Source organism: Solanum verrucosum, unplaced genomic scaffold (genome assembly GCF_900185275.1).
Source record: "Solanum verrucosum unplaced genomic scaffold, falcon-dt-bn FXZP01000053.1, whole genome shotgun sequence".
Taxonomy (NCBI): Eukaryota; Viridiplantae; Streptophyta; class Magnoliopsida; order Solanales; family Solanaceae; genus Solanum; species Solanum verrucosum.
The window spans coordinates 450,115-473,422 of NW_026020152.1; the positions used below are offsets into that span (position 1 = coordinate 450,115).

General features: G+C 28.5%; 2 protein-coding genes across 2 annotated transcripts in view; one reads left to right on the forward strand and one right to left on the reverse strand.

Annotated features, from left to right (window-relative positions):
• LOC125828141 (uncharacterized) overlaps positions 1-23,308 on the forward strand; it is a 192,665-nt gene that overhangs the window by 94,436 nt on the left and 74,921 nt on the right. The window lies entirely within an intron of this gene.
• On the reverse strand, positions 6,020-8,408 carry LOC125828145 (isoleucine N-monooxygenase 2-like). Its single transcript, XM_049507459.1, has 2 exons — positions 7,461-8,408; positions 6,020-6,655 (listed from the first exon to the last, which is right to left on the reverse strand). The coding sequence occupies exons 1-2, from the start codon at positions 8,406-8,408 to the stop codon at positions 6,020-6,022; spliced, it is 1,584 nt and encodes a 527-aa protein (XP_049363416.1).

Consider the following 23,308-nt stretch of genomic DNA (forward strand, 5'->3'; position numbering starts at 1 on the left):
GATATGAATTAATTCAATTCAACCTGATTTTTCGATATTTATGTCTATCCTTATCTTAAACTACAGTAATATGTTGCTACGAATGAGAAATCAGACCAAAATTTTTGAAAAAATATCAATGCCGAAAATAAAAACTAAAGAATTGAATTGATTCAGTTCAACCTGATTTTTTTTATATTTATGCCTATTCTTATCTTGAACTAACAATTTTTTTCATCAATGATTTAAATGCTACGATTTGACAAATCAAACCAAAAATTTTGAAAAAATATCAATGCCGAACCTAAAAACTAAAGAATTGAATTACTTTTCAACCTTATTTTTTGATAATTATGCATATCCTTATCTTGAACTACAGTAAAAAAAAATTCCATCAATGATTTAATTGCTACAAATTGAGAAATCAAATCATTTTTTTTTAATAAAAAACATCATTGTCGAACCTAATAACTAAAGAATTGAATTAGTACAAATCAACCTGATTTTTCGATATTATGTCTATCCTTATCTTGAACTATAATAAATTTTTTCATTAATGATTTAATTGCTACGAATTGAGAAATCAAACCAATTTTTTTATGCCAAAATCTAAAAACCAAAAAAATATTTGAAAAAAATATCATTGTCAAACCTGAAAACCAAAATATGATTATATATATATATATATATATATATATATATATATGTCTATCCTAAACTATAGTACAAATATTTATGTGGTCTATACTCAAATTCACTGAAAAACAAGAAAATATCTTTTTAAAAGTATCATACATGTTTTTCGTCGGCAGCTTTTCGATGACAAGAACTATTTAAAAGTATAGCAAGGGCGGGTTATATTTTTAGAATTTTTGAAAAGGGAAAAATAATTTTGTTATTTAGAAATGATATATTTTTATTATGAACGTCATTCATATATATCTTTATCGTTAAATAAATGGCTTAAATATACCTCTATTGTTATAAAAGAAGCTCAGATAGCTTCTAAGAATTTTGTTAAAATTTTTTGTTTTAAGATAGCAATATGTGTATGTTTTGCTATGGCTCTGTAAAGACTTGTTTTTGGTGATTAATGGAAATTTAGTTACCAAAAAAAAAAAAGCTTAGATATATACCATTCATCATGGAAGTGAAAAATTAGTTTTAAATTTATATTTTTAACTCTTAAATTTTTTTTCAAAAAAATCATTTAAGGGTGTATATAATCCTTCTAGCAAAGTTCAACGTATGTTTTAATCTTTTTTCATACATATATATATATTTATTATTGTGGCTATATTATAATTTAAAACTATTTTTTTTTCATCAGCTATATTGTAATTTAGTTTTTATATTTGTAAAAAAAATCGGGAATCTATAATAAATTAGTGGAACATAATTATATTTGACCACTAAAATAATAAATTTAAATTAGTCGTTGAAACAAAAAAGTCAAAAAAATATATGTGTGAGGAGGGTCATATATACCTAATATAGATTATATATATTATTTATAAAATAATTAAATTAAAATTAATTTTTTCACTTTCGTTAGAGAAAAGGGATATATGTGAGTCATTTGTATAATAGTAGGGGTATATATGAACCACTTTCATAACGAGGGGTATATTAACTCTAAATAACAAAGTTGAGGGGTATATCAAACTCTTTTCCCTTTTATAAATAATATCGTTTTTTATCTCTCAATAGTTGTGTCACGATCCGAGCCTACACCTTGGACGTGGCTGACACTCGAGAATCATTACTGGTCCCCAAGTGAATCCTCATCCTGGTTGACTACAAGCAGGAAACTAACTCAAGCAATAGTAGGCTTAAGATTGAATAAAAGTTGTTAAACTCAAATACTAACCTCATTAAGTCTAAACAATACTCAATAGAAATATTTATAGTTTGTAAAACTTTTCAAAAAAAAGTAAATATATACTAAAAAACTCCTCAACTCTATCTATCTATGAAGCCTCTACTATTACAGAAGGATATCGGGACAAGAATCACGTCATCTCAAAACTACTAATTGTAAGGTAAAGGTGAAGTCCTCCGGAATATAAGAAGGCTTGCCAATGCTAACTGGAATATCAAATGATCTCAACGAAACACATGTTGATGATCCTGAATACATGTATTTGCATCATTATAAGATGCAGGTCGAATGCCGTCAGTACATTAAATGTACAAGTATCTAAGGGGACACTGAAACATAGCTAACTGAACTGATAACATGGGAAGACAATACTCACCTCAAACTCAATTCCAATATGAAAGCAATAACAAAAGATAACATGTTTAAAGCTGCATAATAAACATATACTAACTCAAAGATGTATATAAAAATACAATAAACTCAAAACAATAGATATCAACTCAAAATGTATAAAAATATAATACATACCCTTTTACTCTTATTTGAGAGATTCTCTAACTACTAACGGTAAGGTAAAGGCCCAATATCTTAATATTTTTTTATTTTAATTTATATGATATAGGTAGAATTTAGAAAGTTGAATAAATTTTAATATGATTTTTAGATATTTAAGTTGCTAATTACTTTTTGTTTGCGCAAATTTATTGTGTAGAGGTTCATTAAGATGTCCATAATTAATGTATTTTTCGTTATCGATCGTTGATTTTTCACGCAAAGTAGTTACAAGATATAAACAAATATTACCGAGTTCAAGATAATGATACCATAATTTCAAAAAAAATTATACACAAATTAAATTAAAGTAGAACAAAAGAAGTAATTTTGTTTGAATTTTTTTTTTTGAAACTCGCTGAAGCATGCACGTCTTCTTGAATTTAAAACTAAAAGTCATAGATAAAACGGATTCATAATTTCGAAAAAATATACACTAATTAAATTAAAGTAGAACAAAAGAATAATTGCTAAAACAGATTCCATAATTTCAAAAAAAATTATACACTAATTAAATTAAAGTAGAACAAAAAAAGTATTTTTATTTTTTGAAACCCGCTAAAGCATGCACGTCTTCTTGAATTTAAAAGTAAAAGTCATAGCTAAATTGAATTTCATAATTTCGGAAAAATTATATACTAATAATTAAATTAAAATAGATCAAAAGAAATATTTTTTATTTTTTTAAAAAAAGCATGCTGAAGCAGGCACGTCGACGGAGATGTGCCTGCTTCAGCACAAACGGTCTCCTATATAATAAGAGAATTTAATATAAAAATATAAATACACAAATTTCACACAATAAAAAAAATGTTTGTATTTATTAAATATAATAATGATCATAATTTAGTATGAAACGTTGGTGGCTCAAATTGATTGCTACAACTTACATCAACCAATTGAAAACCTTTCATTAATTGCTATAGAAAGTTAGAGAAGCTGAAAAGTTGAATTGAATATTAATGAGTAAATTAATTCAGTTATTCAAATTTGTAGTTCAAACAATAATTAATTATTTATCACTCAACAAAGAAGCCATTCAAATTGGATGAGTGTTCATCAATTTTAGCTTGTATTTTTTTTTTTTTTTTTTTAATGATTACACTATGGTTAAATAAAACTCATATCATATATATTACTTGCTTGTCTAGAAACTAGTTAAATTAAAATAGGAAGAGAGGTGAGCAAGAGGGAGGGAGGCGAACGAGATTGTCATGTGTCACAAATACATATGAATCACACTTGATATACACTAAATACATGTATTTGCATGTGTGAGGTGTGATTGCATGTATTTGGGATATCAGATACATGCGAATGATATGAAAAAGGAGGCAGGCAAAATTTGTTATATATCCAGATACATACGAATCTACTTGGATATATTGTATCTAGAATAAATTACACATACTTTTAACTCCATAAATCTAGAGATACATGTCTGAACGCACCAAAATCTTGTAAGATTCGTAATATTATAAACTAAAATATATTTAAATAATTACCTCATAAACTAATATAATTTTTATAAGTTTCTCTAAAATATCTCTATATCTCTAAGGTTCACTCTTTGTGAATTGAACTCATAAATTGAGAAGGAAACTAAACTCTATTACTTCTTTCTTTCTTATTTATTTGTCAAATCTTAACTTGATATATTTATTAAAAAATAATAATTAATATAGTGAGTTTATCATTTTATATTAATTAATAGAGTTTCAAATATATTTATTTATTATATTTAAAAAAAATATTAACTCAATATTAATAGATTAAAAATATAATAAAAGAATTATTCTTTTTTAATTTGTCAAAAATAAAATATTTGACGGATAAATAAGAACAAGAAAGTAATAAACATGTGCATTTGTGATAGCAGCCATTACAGATGTGGTACACAGAAAATGATAGTCATATTAATATTTTTAATGGACTTTAGAATCTTTCTCTCCATTAAAGATATCGATGTTACTGTAGAAATGAGATCATGACTAAAAGGTGGAGAAGAAAGATGATGGATATTGCGATTCAAATAATTTAATTTACATGATGATAATTTTAATATTTAACTTAATATTGATTTATTTAAATTTATTATCGTAAAATTATCTTTTCACACGGAGAGTTATGTGGCGAAATTTTTTTAAATAAAAGAGAGAGTGGACACACATCATTAGAAGCTAGTTGAGGTGTGTTTCAGTAACTATTGAGTGATAGTTCAAGTAGGAAATTAAACTCACATTCTTAATAGTTTAGATATGAAACTCAAGAAATTGAGATAATTTAGCTGTGTTTTTTACGACAAAAAATAAAAACCCAGTTGCTTACATTACAACAAAAATAACTATTAGCGGTGATAATATGAACATTAACAAAGAGTACTAAAATCTTTACCTGCATTAATTAATTATCATAAAATTCAATATCGATAAAGGTTTTAGGGACATTTACAAAGAATGTCAATTGCCTCTAAAAATATATTTAGCAATAATTAAATTATTATCATAAATTAATTGTCACTAAGTATCACTTTTAATGCAGTGTTAATTGTCTTTGCATTCCGTGAGTGTAGCGATATTTCTTTCCCTAAATAGATCTAAATTAAAAGGAATTGAAATTTGTGTTTATGGAAGACAAAGAAACTTTGATTCTTTGAGTAAAAGTAAATTTGAACAAGGAGAAAGAGACTTGATTTCTGTGAAAGAAAGAAATGTCTATTAGTATTTCAATACATTTTTTTTATCTCATTCATAACCAAAGTAGCAACAAATTTACAATTCATATAGTTAACTTCAAATATTAATTTTCAGGGAGGAACTTAAACATATTTTTGCCGATGTACGTCATGTAAAGTAATTTGTCTTCACCCTTATTTTCCTCGAGCAACAATTGGAGTCACAATATTCTTGACAAAGACAAATATGATTTTTTAAGTACTATAAGTATTTCATGATTAGACACATTATCACTTAACATTGTTTTAAATTTTTGAATGCCTTTTACTTTGATTTTGTCCTCATTTTATTTTTTATTCACACCGAAAAACTGTTTTAAAAACACCGAATCAAACTTGAAAAAATGGAACCAAACTGGTTTAATTTAGTATTCGGTCCACACTTTTTCAAAATCAAAAATCGGAGAATCGAATCAGGGACATAACGTCCACCCTTATAAATTACTGTCATTTGAAAAATAAAATTTTGTCTCTAGTTCTAAAAAAGGGAAGAGTTAAAATATTTGATTTTTCTGGCTAATTTATAATTTGCCGATAACACGCTTGTCATTTAATCTTGTGCTACAATCATCAAGATGCTTGTCTGGTTTCATCTTTCATTGTAAACATTGGTTTATAATTTATAAGGACTGATAATTTTAGTCTTCAGTTTATGAGATAAGGAACTCCATACACTAAATATATACTTAAAGGACACACATTTTAATTACCAATGATATACTTTATTAAATTAAGTAAACAAAATAACAATCTTTACATATATAGGATGAAAAGATAATACTATAACTTAAACCATATGGTTAATAGTATATCCTAACAATAATAATTTCACACACAAAACTTAGACAGATGAATACGAAAAACATGGTAGCTTAAAGATACATGGTCTTAGCTAATCTTGGTTCTGCCTGAGCAAGAAATGGTAAGGAAGAAAAATGATTAATCTTAGAAGACTCATTTAAATCATTGCATGGTAAATTTGGTGGTAAATTCCAGGTAAATCCTTGAAGAAGTCTAGCAAGTAACATTGTAGTAATTGTTGAACCAAGTTTCACAGCTGGACAACTTCGTCTTCCAGTACCAAATGATAACAAACGTAAGTTTGAATCAGTGAGAACTACTTCACTACCATCTTCCATTTTGAGGTGGCGCTCCGGCTTGAACTTTAATGGATCCTCCCACACTCTAGAATTCCGACCAAGTCCAAGACGACTTAATAACACTATACTCCCTTTAGGGATGAAGTACTTTTCACCGACGATGGTATCAGAGACAGACACATGAGGAACATTAAAAGTCATAGCGGGGTGGAGTCGAAAGGTCTCTTTTATGCAAGCCTTGACATAATTTAGCTTTGACAAGTCTGATTCTTGAACCCATCTATTGATCCCAACAACAATGTTGAGTTCTTCTATAGCCTTTTGCATTAACTTTGGTTGATTCAACATTTCTGTAAGTGCCCATTCAACTGTATTTGAAGGATTATCCACTGATGCCAACATGAGTTCCTGTACATTATATGTTTGTAACCAATCATGTCAACACTTTTTGACTAGATGAGCAATAATTATGTTTAATTTTTTCTTTTTATGATGAGACATTAATATATATGGTAAGTAGAAGGGAATGAGAATGTACTAGTTACTTTGATCAAATTTTGGAAATCAAAAGTGCATATTTTAGAGAGATGATGTCTTTGGTTAAACATTAAGAAGAACAAGTGATTTTGAGTAGCAGAAGTTAAGTATAAAGTATTGTATTAACAATGTTAAGAATTCCCACATTGGAAAAGGGATGGGAATTTGGTCTCCTTATATGGACTTGGACAATCTTTCATTCATAAACTAGCTTTTGGGGTTAAGTTAGGCCCATGTATCATATCTTTACATGGTATCAGAGTCAGGTCCATCCCAATTTCTTTGTTCACCGATGTTGGGCCCTATATTATAGTGTCCACACTCCAATTAACAAGGTCTGGGCGTGCAGGGGAGTGTTAAGAATTCCCACATCGAAAAAGGGATGGGAATTTGGTCTCCTTATATGAACTTGGACAATCCTCCCTTCATAAGCAACAAATATTGACAAAAATACTTTTAAAATTGATTAGCCAAACACAAATTAACAAAAATATTTTAAAAATTGATTAGCCAAACACAAATTGCTATCTTCCAAAAATATTTATTTTATGAAGTTATAAATTCTTTTCAAAATAAGCAAATTTTGAAAGCTTCATCAGATAGTCTATCAATCATAAAATTAGCCAAAGGTGAAAAACAACACAACTTTGTTCACATGATTTATAAGTATACTTACAAGAACTTGTGCCTTAATCTCTTTAACATTCATCAATGGATTTCCATTTGTATCTCTGAGCATGATAAGAACATCAAGAATATCCTCTTCCAAAGATTTGTTGCCATCTTTCCATGTTTGTATCCTATGATCAACTTCAATATCAATATGTCTTGTTGCTGTAGCATAGGCTTTCTTGAGAATTGCCTTGTGACCATCCAAATCAAAAACACTTAACCATGGTAAGTAATCTGATATACTAAAAGAATAAACATATTCAAGAATTGTAAAAAGGGCATCAAATTGCTCCTCTTGTTCTTCTATAATTCCAAATAATGATCTCTTGCTGAAAATCATATTCCTAATTACATTCCCACAATAATATCTTGTTACCTCCCTTAAGTTAATAACAAGTTGGTTGCTACATTGATTGTAAACGAATCGATGAAGGTGGTCAGCTTCTTCGTCCCTTTTACAACCAAGCCATTGAAATGATTTTGATGACAACACATGGGAAGTTAGCATATTTTTCATTTTCAACCATTGATCACCACTAGGGAGAAAAATTGAGGTCAAGTAGCCATTACTAACGATGCTCGCGGACATGCAAACAGGTCTGGATGAGAAAATAGAGTCCTGAATCTTCAAGAACTCACAAGCAAGTTCAGGAGAGGTTACAGGAATAACATGATAATTACCAACACGAATGCAAGCAATTTCAGTATTCATTTCCTCCATAATTTTGTGTATTCGATGAGTTAATGCACTCTTATTTTTTAGGATGATTTGAGGGAAACATCCAATTATAGGCCATGATTTTGGACCTGGAGGTAATGGTTTATTGTTTCTTACACTACTATTCCATTTCTTAAGAATAATAGAAATGAAGATTGTCAATATAATAGAAATAATGAAGAATGTAGTGTTATTAGAGATAACCATAAGAAGAAGGTTTGATATTTTCATCATTTTTCTCTTGTGATTGCTAACTCTTTATGTCTTGCACTATTTATAGAGGTATGATAACTAGTTTAATACAGTACTTCTTTCGTTTTAGTTTATGTGACTTAGTTTGCTGATCAACATATAATTTAAGAAATATGTGAAAATTTTGCAATGTCTCAAAACTATCGTTAAAAAGACTACTTTTTGCCAAATAAGTGAAATCCAATATGAGTAAAATATTGATAGTGTCATTAAATATTTGTCAAATAAAAAAATGACAACCGACTAAAAGCAATGGTACATTTTGTACAGGAAGTACTGAGTTTCCAAAATAAGCATAAAATTATTATGGCCATATAGGAATATAAAAATGTAGGGGCCATTTATGGTATGCTAAAGTAATCACAAGAGTTCATTATTTTGGATAAAATGCAAAATTGTTTTATTTTATTTTATTTAAAAGTATTAAATAAATTTTGAATTATTTATTGTACAATTTATATAACAGTAATAAAATAAATTATTTTATATACATGGTGAATTAATTTATTCTTAAATAATTCATTTTAAAATTATTGATTTTGAGATAATTCATACCCAATCAAACAATCTCTTTAAGACTATACTATTTTTTTTGTTTTCTTAAAGGACTATGATATCCCATCTTCTCAATTGCGCTATTTTTCTATTCCTTTGGTTTAATTCATAGTAATATTTTTTGTTTTAGTAATTATAAATATATAATAAATAATTTTATTTGCATCAAATATAATCAAATTTTCATTTATATAAAATATGACCCAATATCAGCTATACAAGCAACACAGCTTATTTTTAAAAAAATGGTCATACATACATATTATGAATCGATATGTTTATATAATATATATATCTTATTTATAAATCAATCTTTTTTCACTTTCCATTAATTCAAAACGTATTAACTATCTATCATTTTACATGAGAAATAATTAAGAATAGAATATTAATAATGATAGTTTAGTCAAATTATACATTTAATTAATATTTTTAAAAGGGTGTGAAAAAAATATGAAAGAAGAAAATTTCGAAAAAAATATCATTTTATTACTATAATGTAGAAGAGGCTAGGGAAGCAAGTCATGATCAACGTGCCTAAAAAAAATTCTTGGTACTTTTTTAAGTTGGATGAAAATCATTCTTTTATATACTTTTATGCATGTGGCCCCAAACATTTGTTCTTGGCTTTAATGCATGTGGGACCTATCATTACTATTACTCAAGCATCAACCAATACAAAATATTAAGGAAAAATTATATCCCACCTTTTAGTTTTCTTATTATCATTATTTTCTATAAATTTTATAAATTTTCAAAATCTCTCATTTTTACGCATCAGATTAGTGTATCAGCGCTTATATTATTGTATCTCGTGCATCAGATTTATATATCAACGCTTATATTATCGTATCTCACGCATCAGATTAATGTATTAGCGCTTATATTATTATATCTCGCGCATGTATCAACGCTTATATTATTGTATCTCGCGCATCAGATTAATGTATCAACACTTATATTATTGTATCTGTTTGAGGGATTTCTGTAATTATAAACTTTTAAGGGATATATTGTAATTTTGCCTTAAAAATATGTGATTTCTGTAATTTGCCCAAATATTAATAATCCATAATTTGTATAAGAATTTTCAAATTAATTTATTCTTTATGTAAATTTAAATTTTAAAAACCATTTTCCCATTAATTTGAGTCTCACCTTTCTCTCTTAAGCCAGTGAATATGTTCGGAAATGATTCGTCTATGTTACATGAAAGTAAATAAATTATAATTACATTTAGCTCTTAATAATTACTCCCTATGTTCCCTTTTTATGTCATCCTTACTATAAATAGTTTGTTCATAATACTTGTCATTTCATAAAATCAATGCATAAATTATAATATTCTTTCTATTTAACCCTTGTGAGTTATTAGCCTTAAAAATGTACATTTGACCAACATAGAAAAACTAAGTGAATAATTCATGTTTATTGGTCAAATTAATTCATCAAAATAAATTAATTATATTTATTGATTGAAATAATAAAACAATATTCTCTATTTACTCTTTAAATAGAGATGAGTTGGATACGTCTCACCATGAAACACTTATTATGCTTAAAAATCACATTTATCTTTGTTAAGAACATTGTGCTTGGGAAAAATAAGGACGAAGATTATTTCTTTACATAACGTACATCGACAAAAATAAGTTTGATGAGCTCCTCTTGAAAATGTTATGAGTTCCTCTTGAAAATAAACATTTTGAGTTGATATATCTGAATTGTAAATCTGTTGTTACTTTGTATTTGTCATATCTGATTTAATTCTATGAATCGAGAAATCAAACCGCAATTTTTTAAAATCCATCGATATCGAACCTAAAAACTAAAGATATGAATTAATTCAATTTAACCTGATTTTTTTATATTTACGTCTATCCTTATCTTAAACTATAGTAATTTTTTGCAACGAATGAGAAAGTAAACCAAAATTTTTGAAAAAATATCAACGTCGAACCTAAAAACTAAAGATATGAATTAATTCAATTCAACCTGATTTTATCTGATATTTATGCATATCCTTATCTTGAACTACATCAATTTTTTTTCATCAATGATTTAATTGCTACAAATTGACAAATCAAACCAATTTTTTTGAAATAATATCAATGTCAAACCTAAAAATTAAAGAATTGAATTAATTTTCAACCTTATTTTTTTGATATTTATCCATATCCTTATCTTGAGCTACAGTAAAAAATTCCATCAATGATATAATTTCTACAAATTGAGAAATCAAATCAAACTTTTTGAAAAAATATCAATGTTGAACCTAAAAACTAAAATATTGAATTAGTTCAATTCAACCTGATTTTTCAATATTTATATCTATTTTTATTTTGAACTACAATAAAAATTTTCATTAATGATTTAATTGCTACGAATTGAGAAATCAAATCAATTTTTTTGAAAAAATATCAATACCGAGCCTAAAACTAAAGAATTGAATTAATTCAATTCAATCTGATTTTTTGAAGTTTATGCCTATTCTTATCTTGAACTATATTATTTTTTCATCAATGATTTAATTATTACGAATTGAGAAATCAAACAAAAAATATTGAAAAATAATATCAATACCAAACAATAAATTAAAGAATTGAATTAATTCAATTCAACCTGATTTTTCGATATGTATGCCTATCCTTATCTTGAACTACAGTAAAAAAAATTGTGCCAAACATCAATGCCAAATATTTCTGTGGTCTATACTCAAACATTGCAATGTCTTAAAACTATCTTTAAAAAGAAAACTTTTTTCGCTAAATAAATGGGATTCAACATGAGTAAAATATTGATAGAACACTCAACGGCAATTTAGTTAATTAATAAAAACTCCTAACTTAGAACCAATTATACATTTTGTACTATTGCTTGATATCTTAAATATGCTATATAAAAAAAGTTAAAATTTAGAGGTTTTTTTTTTTAAAAATTGAAAGAAAAAAACAAGTTTATATAAATCGAAACGGAGGGAATCATATTTTAAAAATGAAATATATATGTGGTATTATTAGAAAGAGCTTTCATATGTATATTTTAAAAAATTCTGCTGTCTTCCTTATATTAAATTGTGCATATATGTGGAGTTTTAAAGATTTGAACATTTTAAAATAGAAATATAATGATTTGAAATCTTTAGCACTTTCTTCGTTTTAATTTTTAATTTGTTATATATTCGAAAATTTCATAAAAATAAAAACGCTTAATAAAATCACAATGTAACGATTCAAGATATTTAAAAAAAAACATAGTAAAAACCACATGTGAAATTTAATTGACCCTCTAATTCCATATCAAAATAAAAAAAATTACATATATTATTTGAAAATAACTTAAAAAGTACTAAATCACAGTGAAATGACAACTAAAAATATGTGGGAATCATATTAGAAATTTTGTTGACTTTCCTAAAATCACTTGTGTCACATAAAATAGAACAGAAGGAGTAACATATATTATTTAAAAATGACATAAAATGTACTATAAATCACTATAAATTAACAATTTAAAATATTTTTTAAGAAAAAGCCATACAAAAAGTTGAGACAAAAAACTAACATACGTTGTGTCAAACCGCAATTTTTGAAAAAACATCGATATCGAACAAAAAATTAAAGATATGAATTAATTCAATTCGATCTGATTTTTTAAACTACAGTAATTTTTTGCTACGAATGAAAAATCAAACCAAAAACTTTGAAAAAATATCAATGCTGAACCTAAAAACTAAAGAATTGATTAATTTAATTCAACCTGATTTTTTTCTATATTTATGTCTATCCTTATCTTAAACTATAACAATTTTTCATCAATGATTTAATTGCTATGAATTGACAAATCAAACCAAAAAGTTTAAAAAATATCAATGCTGAACCTAAAAACTAAAGAATTGAATTGATTTTCAACATTATTTTTTGATATTTATGCATGTGCTTATCTTGAACTACAGTAAAAAAATTCCACCAATGATTTAATTGCTACAAATTGAGAAATCAAATCAATTATTTTTTAAAGGACATCAATGTCGAACCTAACACTAAAGAATTGAATTAGTTCAATTCAACTTGATTTTTCGATATTTATGTATATTATTATCTTGAGCTACAATAAAAAAATTTCATTAATAATTTAATTGCTACGAATTGAGAAATCAAACCATTTTTTGAAAAAATATCAATGCCGAACCTAAAACTAAAGAATTGAATAAATTCAATTAAATCTGATTTTTTGATATTTATGTTTATCCCTATCTTGTACTACAGTAATTTTTTTCATCAATGATTTAATTACTATGAATTGAGAAATCAAACAAATTTTTTTTTAAAAAATATCAATGTCAAACCTAAAAACTAAAGAATTGAATTAATGCAATTCAACCTAATTTTTTATATGTATGTTTATCCTTATCTTGAACTACAGTAATTTTTTTGTGCAAAACCCTAAAAACCAAAAAACAATTAAAAAAAATATCAATGCCAAACCTAAAAACAAAATATGATTATTTTTAAAAAAATATATATTTGTGTCGATCCTAAACTATAGTACAAATATTTCTGTGGTCTATACTCAAATACTTTTAAAATATCTTTTTAAAAGTATTGTACTGACATAATGTTTTTCGTCGGCAGCTTTTCTATCACAAAAACTTTTTAGAAGTATCGTAAGGGCGGCTTATATTTTAAAAAAGAATTTGTTATTTAAAGATAATTTTTCCTTCTTATTAGGAAAAGTGATTTATATATTATCTTTATCGTTATATAAATGGATCAAATATATCTTTACTGCTACAAAAGAAGCTCAGATATATACTCTTCATCTAATGGAAGTGAAAAATTAGTTTTAAATTTATATTTTTGACTCTTAATTTTTAAAAAAATAATCATAAATAGGTATGTATGTTTCTTCTAGCAAAGTCAGCGTACGTATATTTTAATTTTTTTCATACATATATTTATTATTGTGGCTATATTATAATTTAAAACTATTTTTTCAACGATATTGTAATTTAGTTTTTGTATTTGTATAAAAAATCGGGGAATCTATAATAAATTTTACAAGAAAATTAGTGAAACATAAATATATTTGACCACTAAAATAATAAATTTAAATTAGTCGTTGAAACAAAAAAGTCAAAAAATATATGTGTGAGGAGGACCATATATACCTCATATAGATTATAAATATTATTTTAAAAATAATTAAAAATTAAACTAAAATTAATTTTTTCACTTTCGTTAGAGAAAATGGGTATATGTGAGCCATTTGTATAACATTAGGGGTATATATGAACCATTTTCATAACGAGGGGTATACTAAATGACAAAGTTGAAAGATATATCAGACTCTTTTCCCTTTTCGAAATAATATTGTTTTTTATCTCTGAATAGTAGTCTTGTGCTATGTTTGGTCAATTTACACATTTTGTTTTGAAATCAGATAAAAAAATTGTGATTTTCGGAAGCTTTAGAATTTTGAAGACTTTAATTTATTAAAAGTGAATTTTTGTCAACAATCAGAACTACAAGTCTTGAAATGAAATTTAGTTAGCGTATCACCTTCACAATGGATAATTTGATCTAGGAATGTTAGCGTTTTTTAGTTTTGAAGTCTTCAAGTGAATTTGAGCTCTTGAATTGTAAGTTTAAGTGTATTTAGGTCAAGAATTAACTTTAATCACTGTTCGGAGTTCCAACGACACTATTAAATCCGAGGGATGATTTTAGGTCACAGTGTGGTTGAATTTTCAGAGGCTTCGAGGGAAATTTGATAATTTTGAGTGAAAGTTAGTTTAAGGTCAAGAAGATCTTAAATTTGTGTCCTAGTGAGTTATTCGAGGGTCATGCATTAATGAGTTAGACTTTTTGTTCTTCATTTTGATCGTGTAGTGTGGAACACGGTCGCGATGAGTAAGTAACCTGGGCAGAATTATTTTTCAAAGTCGGGCATTTACCCCCATTTCATCATTGTTAGACTTTGGGAGCTTAGTTGAGGCAATTTTAAAGAGATTTTTGAGATTCATCGGTCGGGAAAATTATTTTAACTTCTCATCTTCATTATCATTATTTATCACATGATTTGATCACCTAATTACTCATTTTAGATTCAAACTTTGTGAATTTTCTCTTGAACTTGGATTTTAAGAAAAATGATGATTTACACTTGGTTTCAACTTGTGTTTCAATACGGTTTTCAACAATGAGTTTCAAAAACTTTGGATATTTTAATTTTATATTAAAAAAAATCAGATTTACCCATAGCCCTCGAGAATGACTTTTTGGATTGATTTGAACTCAATTTTCAAAATCAACTTTATGAGTGTTGTTATTCATGATTTTTATTGAGATTCTTTATTTGATTAGATTTTGTGAATTCGGAGGCTCATCGTAGAGGAAAGATCCAAGTACCGAGTTGATTTCATTCTCTTTTAAGTTAAGTAGACCTCTTTAACCTTTTGTTAAGTATATTCAACCTTGTATGCCTTATTGTGTGATTGGGGACAATGAGAATTGGTGAAGGTCATCTTATATTACACCTCTTATCAAATGTTTATCCAAATATTATTAAAGATTGTGTAGGAAAATGAATTCATTGATGTTGCAATATAGGATATACCGTGCGTGCCTTGGATGATTATATTAACTCATTTTTATTGTATATGCGATGTTTTCTGTACGTAGGATTGGCTATTGATGTGAAATCATCATCCTCTCATTATATATATATATATATATATATATGAACATGCCTATTTGCATTGGTTCTGAAACATTGTGTGATGGACATTTGTGAAAGTAATGAGAAAAGAGAAACAAAGCGGTTGTACCATATTTCAAGGAATGTGCCACATGTCATGGTTGTTACTACTTCGAGAATTGTGTCATGCGCGCTGATTGATACTATATTTGACGGACGTGTCATGCGTCGCGATAGTTACATGGAGTGATATATCCTTCATGGATCTCAATCTGATATTCAGCGCATGTGTGACAATAGGACATACATATATCACTCTACTTGATATTCGCACTGCATTGCATTGCACTCCATTATCATTCATTATCTTTACGAGTAAATTGCTATGTTCGTGGTTAATTCAATAGTAAATATTGTGATGATGTTATGGAGTTTCTGATTTATGATCTATGGTGTGTTGCATTGTGTTGTCCCACTACTTGTGCACTAGTTAGGATGACTTGGTTCTGATTTCTATGCGGGTTGTAGTTTGTGGAGGTTCGGATGTTGTGTTAGAGTACTTGTATTAAGTATTTCCTTATTTAGAATTAGCTAGGGATGCTTGTTGAGAATCGTTGTTGTGTTGATACTCACTCCCTTGTTTTCTACATTTGTGTAGGTTACGAGCCTGAATCGTCTTGATTTCTCTCTCTCACCTTCGTTCGAGGCTTATTTTTTGGAGTTCGTGAGGTAGGTTCTCGTCTTCTCAGCAAACGTCACGTATTTCCTTATTATATATCTCCTTATTTTGGAGATATTCAGACTTGTATCTCCTTTGATTTTATTGTAATACTTAGAGGCTTATACATGTGACACTAGATTTTGGGGGTGTTTAAGTTATATTATAAGTTCTGAATGTTCATCTTATGTTTAGTCCTTTATTTTGTTACTATTTCTGCATTTTTTGGATCGTTAGGTTGACATGCCTTGGTGAAATAAGAAAGCGCCATTACGCCTGATTTTTGGATCGTGACACTTATAGGATTGATCCGGCGAATAATCATGCTTAATGGTTTAACTTATCGGATATCAATTTTTTAATATGTTAATTCGCTAGTCAATTAATAAGATATCGACGGATTTATCTTCTTTTTTCACTCACTAATATATTGATCTCCCATCAAACATAATATTTTTTCTAGTTCTACTTAAGCTAGTAATTTTATAGTTGTAAATCACAATGAAAAAATAAATTTTGAGGGTGTATGAACACAAACAATTATTCAACAAATACTAACCCGTATGACAATTTAATATTTTATTACTAAAATATATTTCAAATATACATTTTGATAAACAAGAAATGAAGACTCGTACATTATATTAAGACTAGCTAGCTAGTAAATTATTTAGACAAATACGTATCCAAGTCATGTAAGGAGCAACAAAATATTAAATAGGCCTGTACTTTTCATATCTTTTCATTCCTATAGCCTATTTTACCTATGGTATATGACTCCCACAAAGGCAAAATTTAAGAATCTCTCCAATATTTAAATTAGAATTACGAAAAAAAAAAAAATCAGAAAGGAATTTATGTCTATTCTTATCTTGAACTATAGTAATTTTTCCTAAATGATTTAATTGTTACAAACCAAGAAATCAAATCAAATTTTCAAAAATATATCGATGTCAAATCTAAAAACTAAAGAAATAAATTATTTTAATTCAATCTAATTTTTCTATATTTATGTCGATTCTTGTCATGAACTATAGTATAGATATTTGTGTGGTCTATTCACCGAAAACATGGAATTTAGACGTTAAATTATTATTTTCAAAGTGTCACACTAACACAATGTTTTAGGTCGGCAACTTTTCGATCACAAGATTTTTGTATATTTATCTTAAATCCAATCCAACATCAAGAGTAAGGCAATAAAGGAAGGAAAATCACAAGATACAATAAATAATTTTCAAAATATAGTATCATAAGCATTAAAGAAGATCTACAACATTATTAAAATTTGAAATACATTTCTAATCTTTGAAGTAAAAGTAAAGACTGTAAATGATACATAGAGTCAAATGACGATCCAGAAAGTTCCAGAAAGTAGAATCTCAACACAATTCCGGCAATAACTTGATCCGCTAGATCGGATCAACCACCACAAGGAATACTCAAACTAAAATCTACACCAAAAAAGATAACAGAAATAGGAGTGAGTACAATACACATACACTCATGAATCTAGCTTTAATAACTTAAAAGGATTATCTTCAATCCAGCATCAAGAGTAAGGTTGGAGAGAGGCCACGAATCCTACTCGTGCTAGCTAGGGCGACTTATAAGATCGGTTAGACAGATAATTATACTTAATGATTTGACTTATCAAATTTTAACTTTTTAATACACTAATTCACCAGCCAATCATTAAGATATCGATGGGTTTGATATCAAATTGAGTTGTGTATTGACTTAATCATTTTATGATTTTTTTTACTTTCATTCAGTAATATATTGATTTTCCGTAAAACAAAATAATTTTGTAGCTCTACTTAAACTAGAAATTTTGTAATTGTAAATCACAAAAAAAAAGTACATAAAAAAACTAAATTTTGAGGGCATGAATATAAACATTTACTTAACAAATATTTGTCTGTACAACAACTTAATATTTTATTACTAAAATATACTTCAAATATACATTTTGATAAACAAAAAGTGTTGACTCATACATTATGATTAAGACTAGCTAATTACTAGTAGATTAGTAAGACAAATACGTATCAAGTCATATGTTACTTTCATCTCAAAAGACTTTTAAGTGATCTTACCAATCAAAGCACTCATCAAGCTTTTCAATCACTTTTAAGTGATCTTACCAAATATAGATTTTGTGGAACGGACAGTTTCCGTGTTGGTTTTGAAGGCTATCGAGCCAGAAAAGGATGAAACTAATTTTGAACTATACAATTAATTCAAACTCATAAACATGTATTAAAGGAACCTTGTTTAACAACTATGAAAGGATATAAGAAAATCCTTAAGTCATTCTTACCAAAGTCCTAAGTTAGTTTTTTTTTTTTTAAAAAAACTAATTGGATTTAAGAAACTTAACAATTTATCCTAGTAAAAAATTTCAACTAAATAGTTAATTCAAACTTATAAACATGGACTCAAAGCTTTTCAATAATTATGAAAGAACATGAAAGGTTCTTAAGTTATTCTAATAAGCTTAAATTGCCAGGTTTTGGAAATTTAAAAACTCGAATAACAAAATAAAAATATCTCCCCAAGAATTCATCTAAATTAATAAAGGTTAGCATTTCCAAAATATAATAAGAACACGAGATAATATAACAATAATAAATAGCGAGAATCTAGGCCCCAGGCCTAAATGCTCCTTGCTGCTGCTACCGTATAAATCGAACTTTTGTAAAGTCCAAAAGTTCCTTTCGCCGAGCAGCGAACTAAAACGACGAGCTGAGAACCCAAGACTCCATCGTCAGACGGGGTATTGGGTTGGTTTTTTAGTGGGCTGCTGTATGGAATTGGGCTGGGGTTTAAGACTGATTTGGGCTGCAGTAATTGGGTTTAATATGGGTATGAAAGAAGAAGGTTTGAGGATTTAAAAAACAGTTCATTTAGGATTTGACCACTTTAATTGCTATTTCGACCAATTGAGGCAATTGGGTGAATTTGGCCAAAATTAGAATAAGACGAATTATTATTAATTAATTAACGAGATTCTTAATCTTAACAAAATAAAATAATTATTATAGGTTCATGAATTGAAACGACTTAAATTAAATTGTATTTATTATAGGTTCCTGAGTTGAAAAGAAAACTTATCTTTCAAAAAATCTATAACGTATAATTAAAACAAGCAAAATTAAACTTTTAACGGATGAATTTATTTCAAAATTAATTGAAACACTAACGCTTACAATCCCCCACTTGTTTCAAGAAATTTTATCTTGGAAAAATTCAAAAAATATTTTGAGACATTAATCTAGCAACATGCATCAATATATAATAGTGTCTTTTGGACTTGAACCATTAGCTAGTGAAGGCTTTCTAAATCATTAACTACTTAGTGAACGAATCTTGAACTAAGTGGTTCATTGAATGAAATAGAAAAATACTCCACGGATATATCATTATTCCAGTGAAAATCAAAATCTTTTGACACCTTATGGCCAGGGGCGGAGCCAGAGTGTCACGTCCCGAGCCTACACCTTGGACGTGGCCGGCACTCAGAGACCATCGCTGGCCCCAAGTGGACCCTTGGCCTGGCTTACTTAACTCAGCGGAAGACTTAACTCAACAGAATAAACTCGAAACAATAGTTTAAATGATAATATCTTAGCCAAAATGACAACTTATGTCTCAAAACAAAATATCTGCAAATACATAGATGAAAGACTCAATACTAACTGTCTGACTGTCTATGAAGCCTCTATAACACTGAGATGGATGTTAGGACAGACCCCACAACATCCTAATAAAGCAAAACTAGAAAAGCGAAATAACAGAGTCCTTCAGAATGCAATGAGGCTTTTACCACTGACTCTGGAGTGCTCAACTGGATCAACGGCGTGCTGGATGTTGATCCTAGTTACCTGTGTCTGCATCATAATAAGATGCAGGCCAACTGGTATCAGTACATTGAATGTACAAATATGCGAGTTGGAAAGCTAAACAACAACTTCAGCTTGAAAGGAGTACAAAAGAATACTTACATTGGCTCTGTTTAACTCATGAACAACTGAACTTAATATAAAGCAATAAGACACATGCAATATATATATAAAACTTGTAAAATAGTGTAAACAATTTAGTTCGTTAAAGATAAAGCAATAACAAACTCAACTTTACTTAAATATAAAAGTAATATAACTTTTGTGGGAGATTCTCTAACCGAAAACCACCACTAGGAGCCTAAGTGGTGATACAACGTCTTGCCCACGCTGCCAGAACTGTTTTATACTTTGCCGTTATATAGAACGCTTAACTTAGTGGATCTACTAATCTATGCTAAAAACATCTTAAAGAGTCATCTAAAAAGTATGATCATTTACTACCCATGATGACTACATGGTTTATGGAGACTTGAGTTAATATGAACTCGCATCTCCATATCGGTGCTCAATACTACTCCCAAAATATACTTAGCTCATATATTTGTAGAAAACAAAACTCTTTCTTTGAATTGAGATAATTACTCAAAACTTAGTTTTAAAACTCTTTTAAAATCGATGTTCCCTTTTCTTGCTCAAATGTGTAAAAACATTTATAAACTCTTAGGGAATACTTAGTTCCCTTATAACTTTTGAGAAATGAACTCAACTCTTTACTCTTTGCTTAACTTGAAAACTTGAGTCTTAAAATGAATTTAAAACATTGTTAAAGACTCTTGAAAATTTTAAGAAACTTTGCTTTGACTTACTTCTTAACTATTAAACTTGACTCTTAACTTCTTTGACTTTGATGTTAACTTTTCTTGAATTGAATTATGGATTCAAGGTTCATGATCTCATGTTTATGGATGATTTCATGATGTTTAGATGTACTTTAGAGTGTTGGAATTGACTAGGAAACATAGGTACATCACTTAGAAACTAGTACGAAAAGATGGGGGAAGAATGGGGTGAATTGGCGTCCTTGGCGCTCTGAAAGGCGTGGGGCGCCAGAGCACAAACTTCAGAGGTGAAGTTGTGGCGCTCTGGCTTGCACGTCGCCCCAGAGGCCAAACTTCAGACTCTGAAGTGTGAGAGGCACGGTGCCACAACCCCTTGCCCAGCAAACTCTGACTTTTCTCCTTCATTTATCATCTCTAAACCCTCTAAACTTCTATGGTTCTTTCCCCAAACACTTAGGATCATTAGTACCCTCAATAACCAATAGATTTAACTCGAAACAACCCGGAAACACGAATCAAATCAACACTAGGCAATCCACAATCAATCAACAAGAATTCAACAATGTTCTTCAAGAACTTCACTTCTTAACATGTAAACAACTCCAAATCGCTGAATTGAAACAAGTTGGTGTGTGGGTGAACTAACCCAACATGAAAAAATCTCACATACCTTAATAGGGATCACCCCCGACGAATTCCACTCCAAACGCTTGATGTTCTTGGCAAAATCTTGGCTTTTCTCCCTTTTTTTATTCTTTTCTCTTTTCTCCAAGCCCTAAGCGTATTCTTATCTTCCAAAACTGAATTAAGTCATGTTTTTACCCTAATAAATCCCTAAAAATGAATTAGGAAATTAATTAGAGAAAAGACTACTTGGCCCTTCCCTAAATCCGGATTGGGACTTTCCTCAATCCAACAACCCAACTTCTGAAAGGCATAACTCACTCATACATTGTCGAAATCGCGCAAACTTGGCGGCGTTGGAAAGATCTCTCCAAGGGATTTCCAACCATATCAAGATCTACTCCTAACTCATCCTGAGATAGGAGTTATGACCGTTTGAAAATGGCCAAAACTCACTTTCTTAACTTAGACAAAATTTCTAGATTTCCTTATTCTCTCCAAAAGTCAATATTTTCATATTTTAAACTCTTTATAGTCGTTTCTAGGTGCGAGATGTTACATAGAGGTTCATCCGAATCCTCTTCGGTGGAAAATTATACTATTTATACATGGTTAAAATAATTGTTTATGTATATATAGTAGATATCGAATCCCCTTCGACTATTTATTGTATATATTTCTACAGATTTTGAACCCCCTTACTGAAAATTCTTACTCCGCCATTGCTTATGGCCATATGTACTGAATCCATTTAGCTAACTGCTTTAAGATTCCCTGTTAAAATTTTATTGAAGTGACCTTCACTTCGCACTTAGTACGGTGAATTCATCAAGAGTAATTTTGCATACTCTAACCAAATAGTCTATAAATTTCATTAAAAGAAATTAATCTCATCCTCCTTTACAACAAAGTATCGGTAAATTCTATCAAGAGTATTCCTACATACTCTAATCGAAATCGATTTATAGATTTATTAAGAGAATATAATATCATCCTTCTCTTTAGTAGGAATATTGATAAACTTATCAAGAGGTCCCTTACTAACTCCAATCGAGATCGGTCTTATAAATTTATTAAGAGAAAAAATCTCAATCATGCACGTCTACTTATTTTATTTTATTTTAAACATGGGAATTTAATTTATTGATGTGCTTCATAATTGTAACTTTACTTGTTTTTTCCTTTGAACCCCAGATTACATCATTAGGTAGGGTTACCATAAAGTACAATTAACTTACAACATGTTTTATTCCCATCCCATTACAAGTTTTCACCACTAACTATTTGCTTAACCATTTAGACAAAGAATTTGCTAAATTAAACCTGGACTTTGCATATTGAAGCGATATTATGCCTTCCTTGAATCATCTTCTCACATGATTGTTGAGACAAACTTGTCTCGACTTGCCATTGTAACAATCACTTGAAGCCCGAAATATAGGAGCTTGATTATCATAATAGATAGTTAAAGGTGGTACTGACTTACTCCACAAAGGAATATCTATCAGCATAGATCGCGGCCAATCAATTCTCCAGCTAAAGACATAACTATAAATTTTGACTCCATGGTTGAGTGAGTAATACATGTCTGCTTCTTCG

Coding starts and splice junctions, on each gene's coding strand:
- LOC125828145 (XM_049507459.1), bottom strand. CDS start 8,408: ATGATGAAAATATCAAACCTTCTTCTTATGGTTATCTCTAATAACACT. Junction 6,656..7,460: donor AGATTAAGGCACAAGTTCTT/GTAAGTATACTT, acceptor TATAATGTACAG/GAACTCATGTTGGCATCAGT.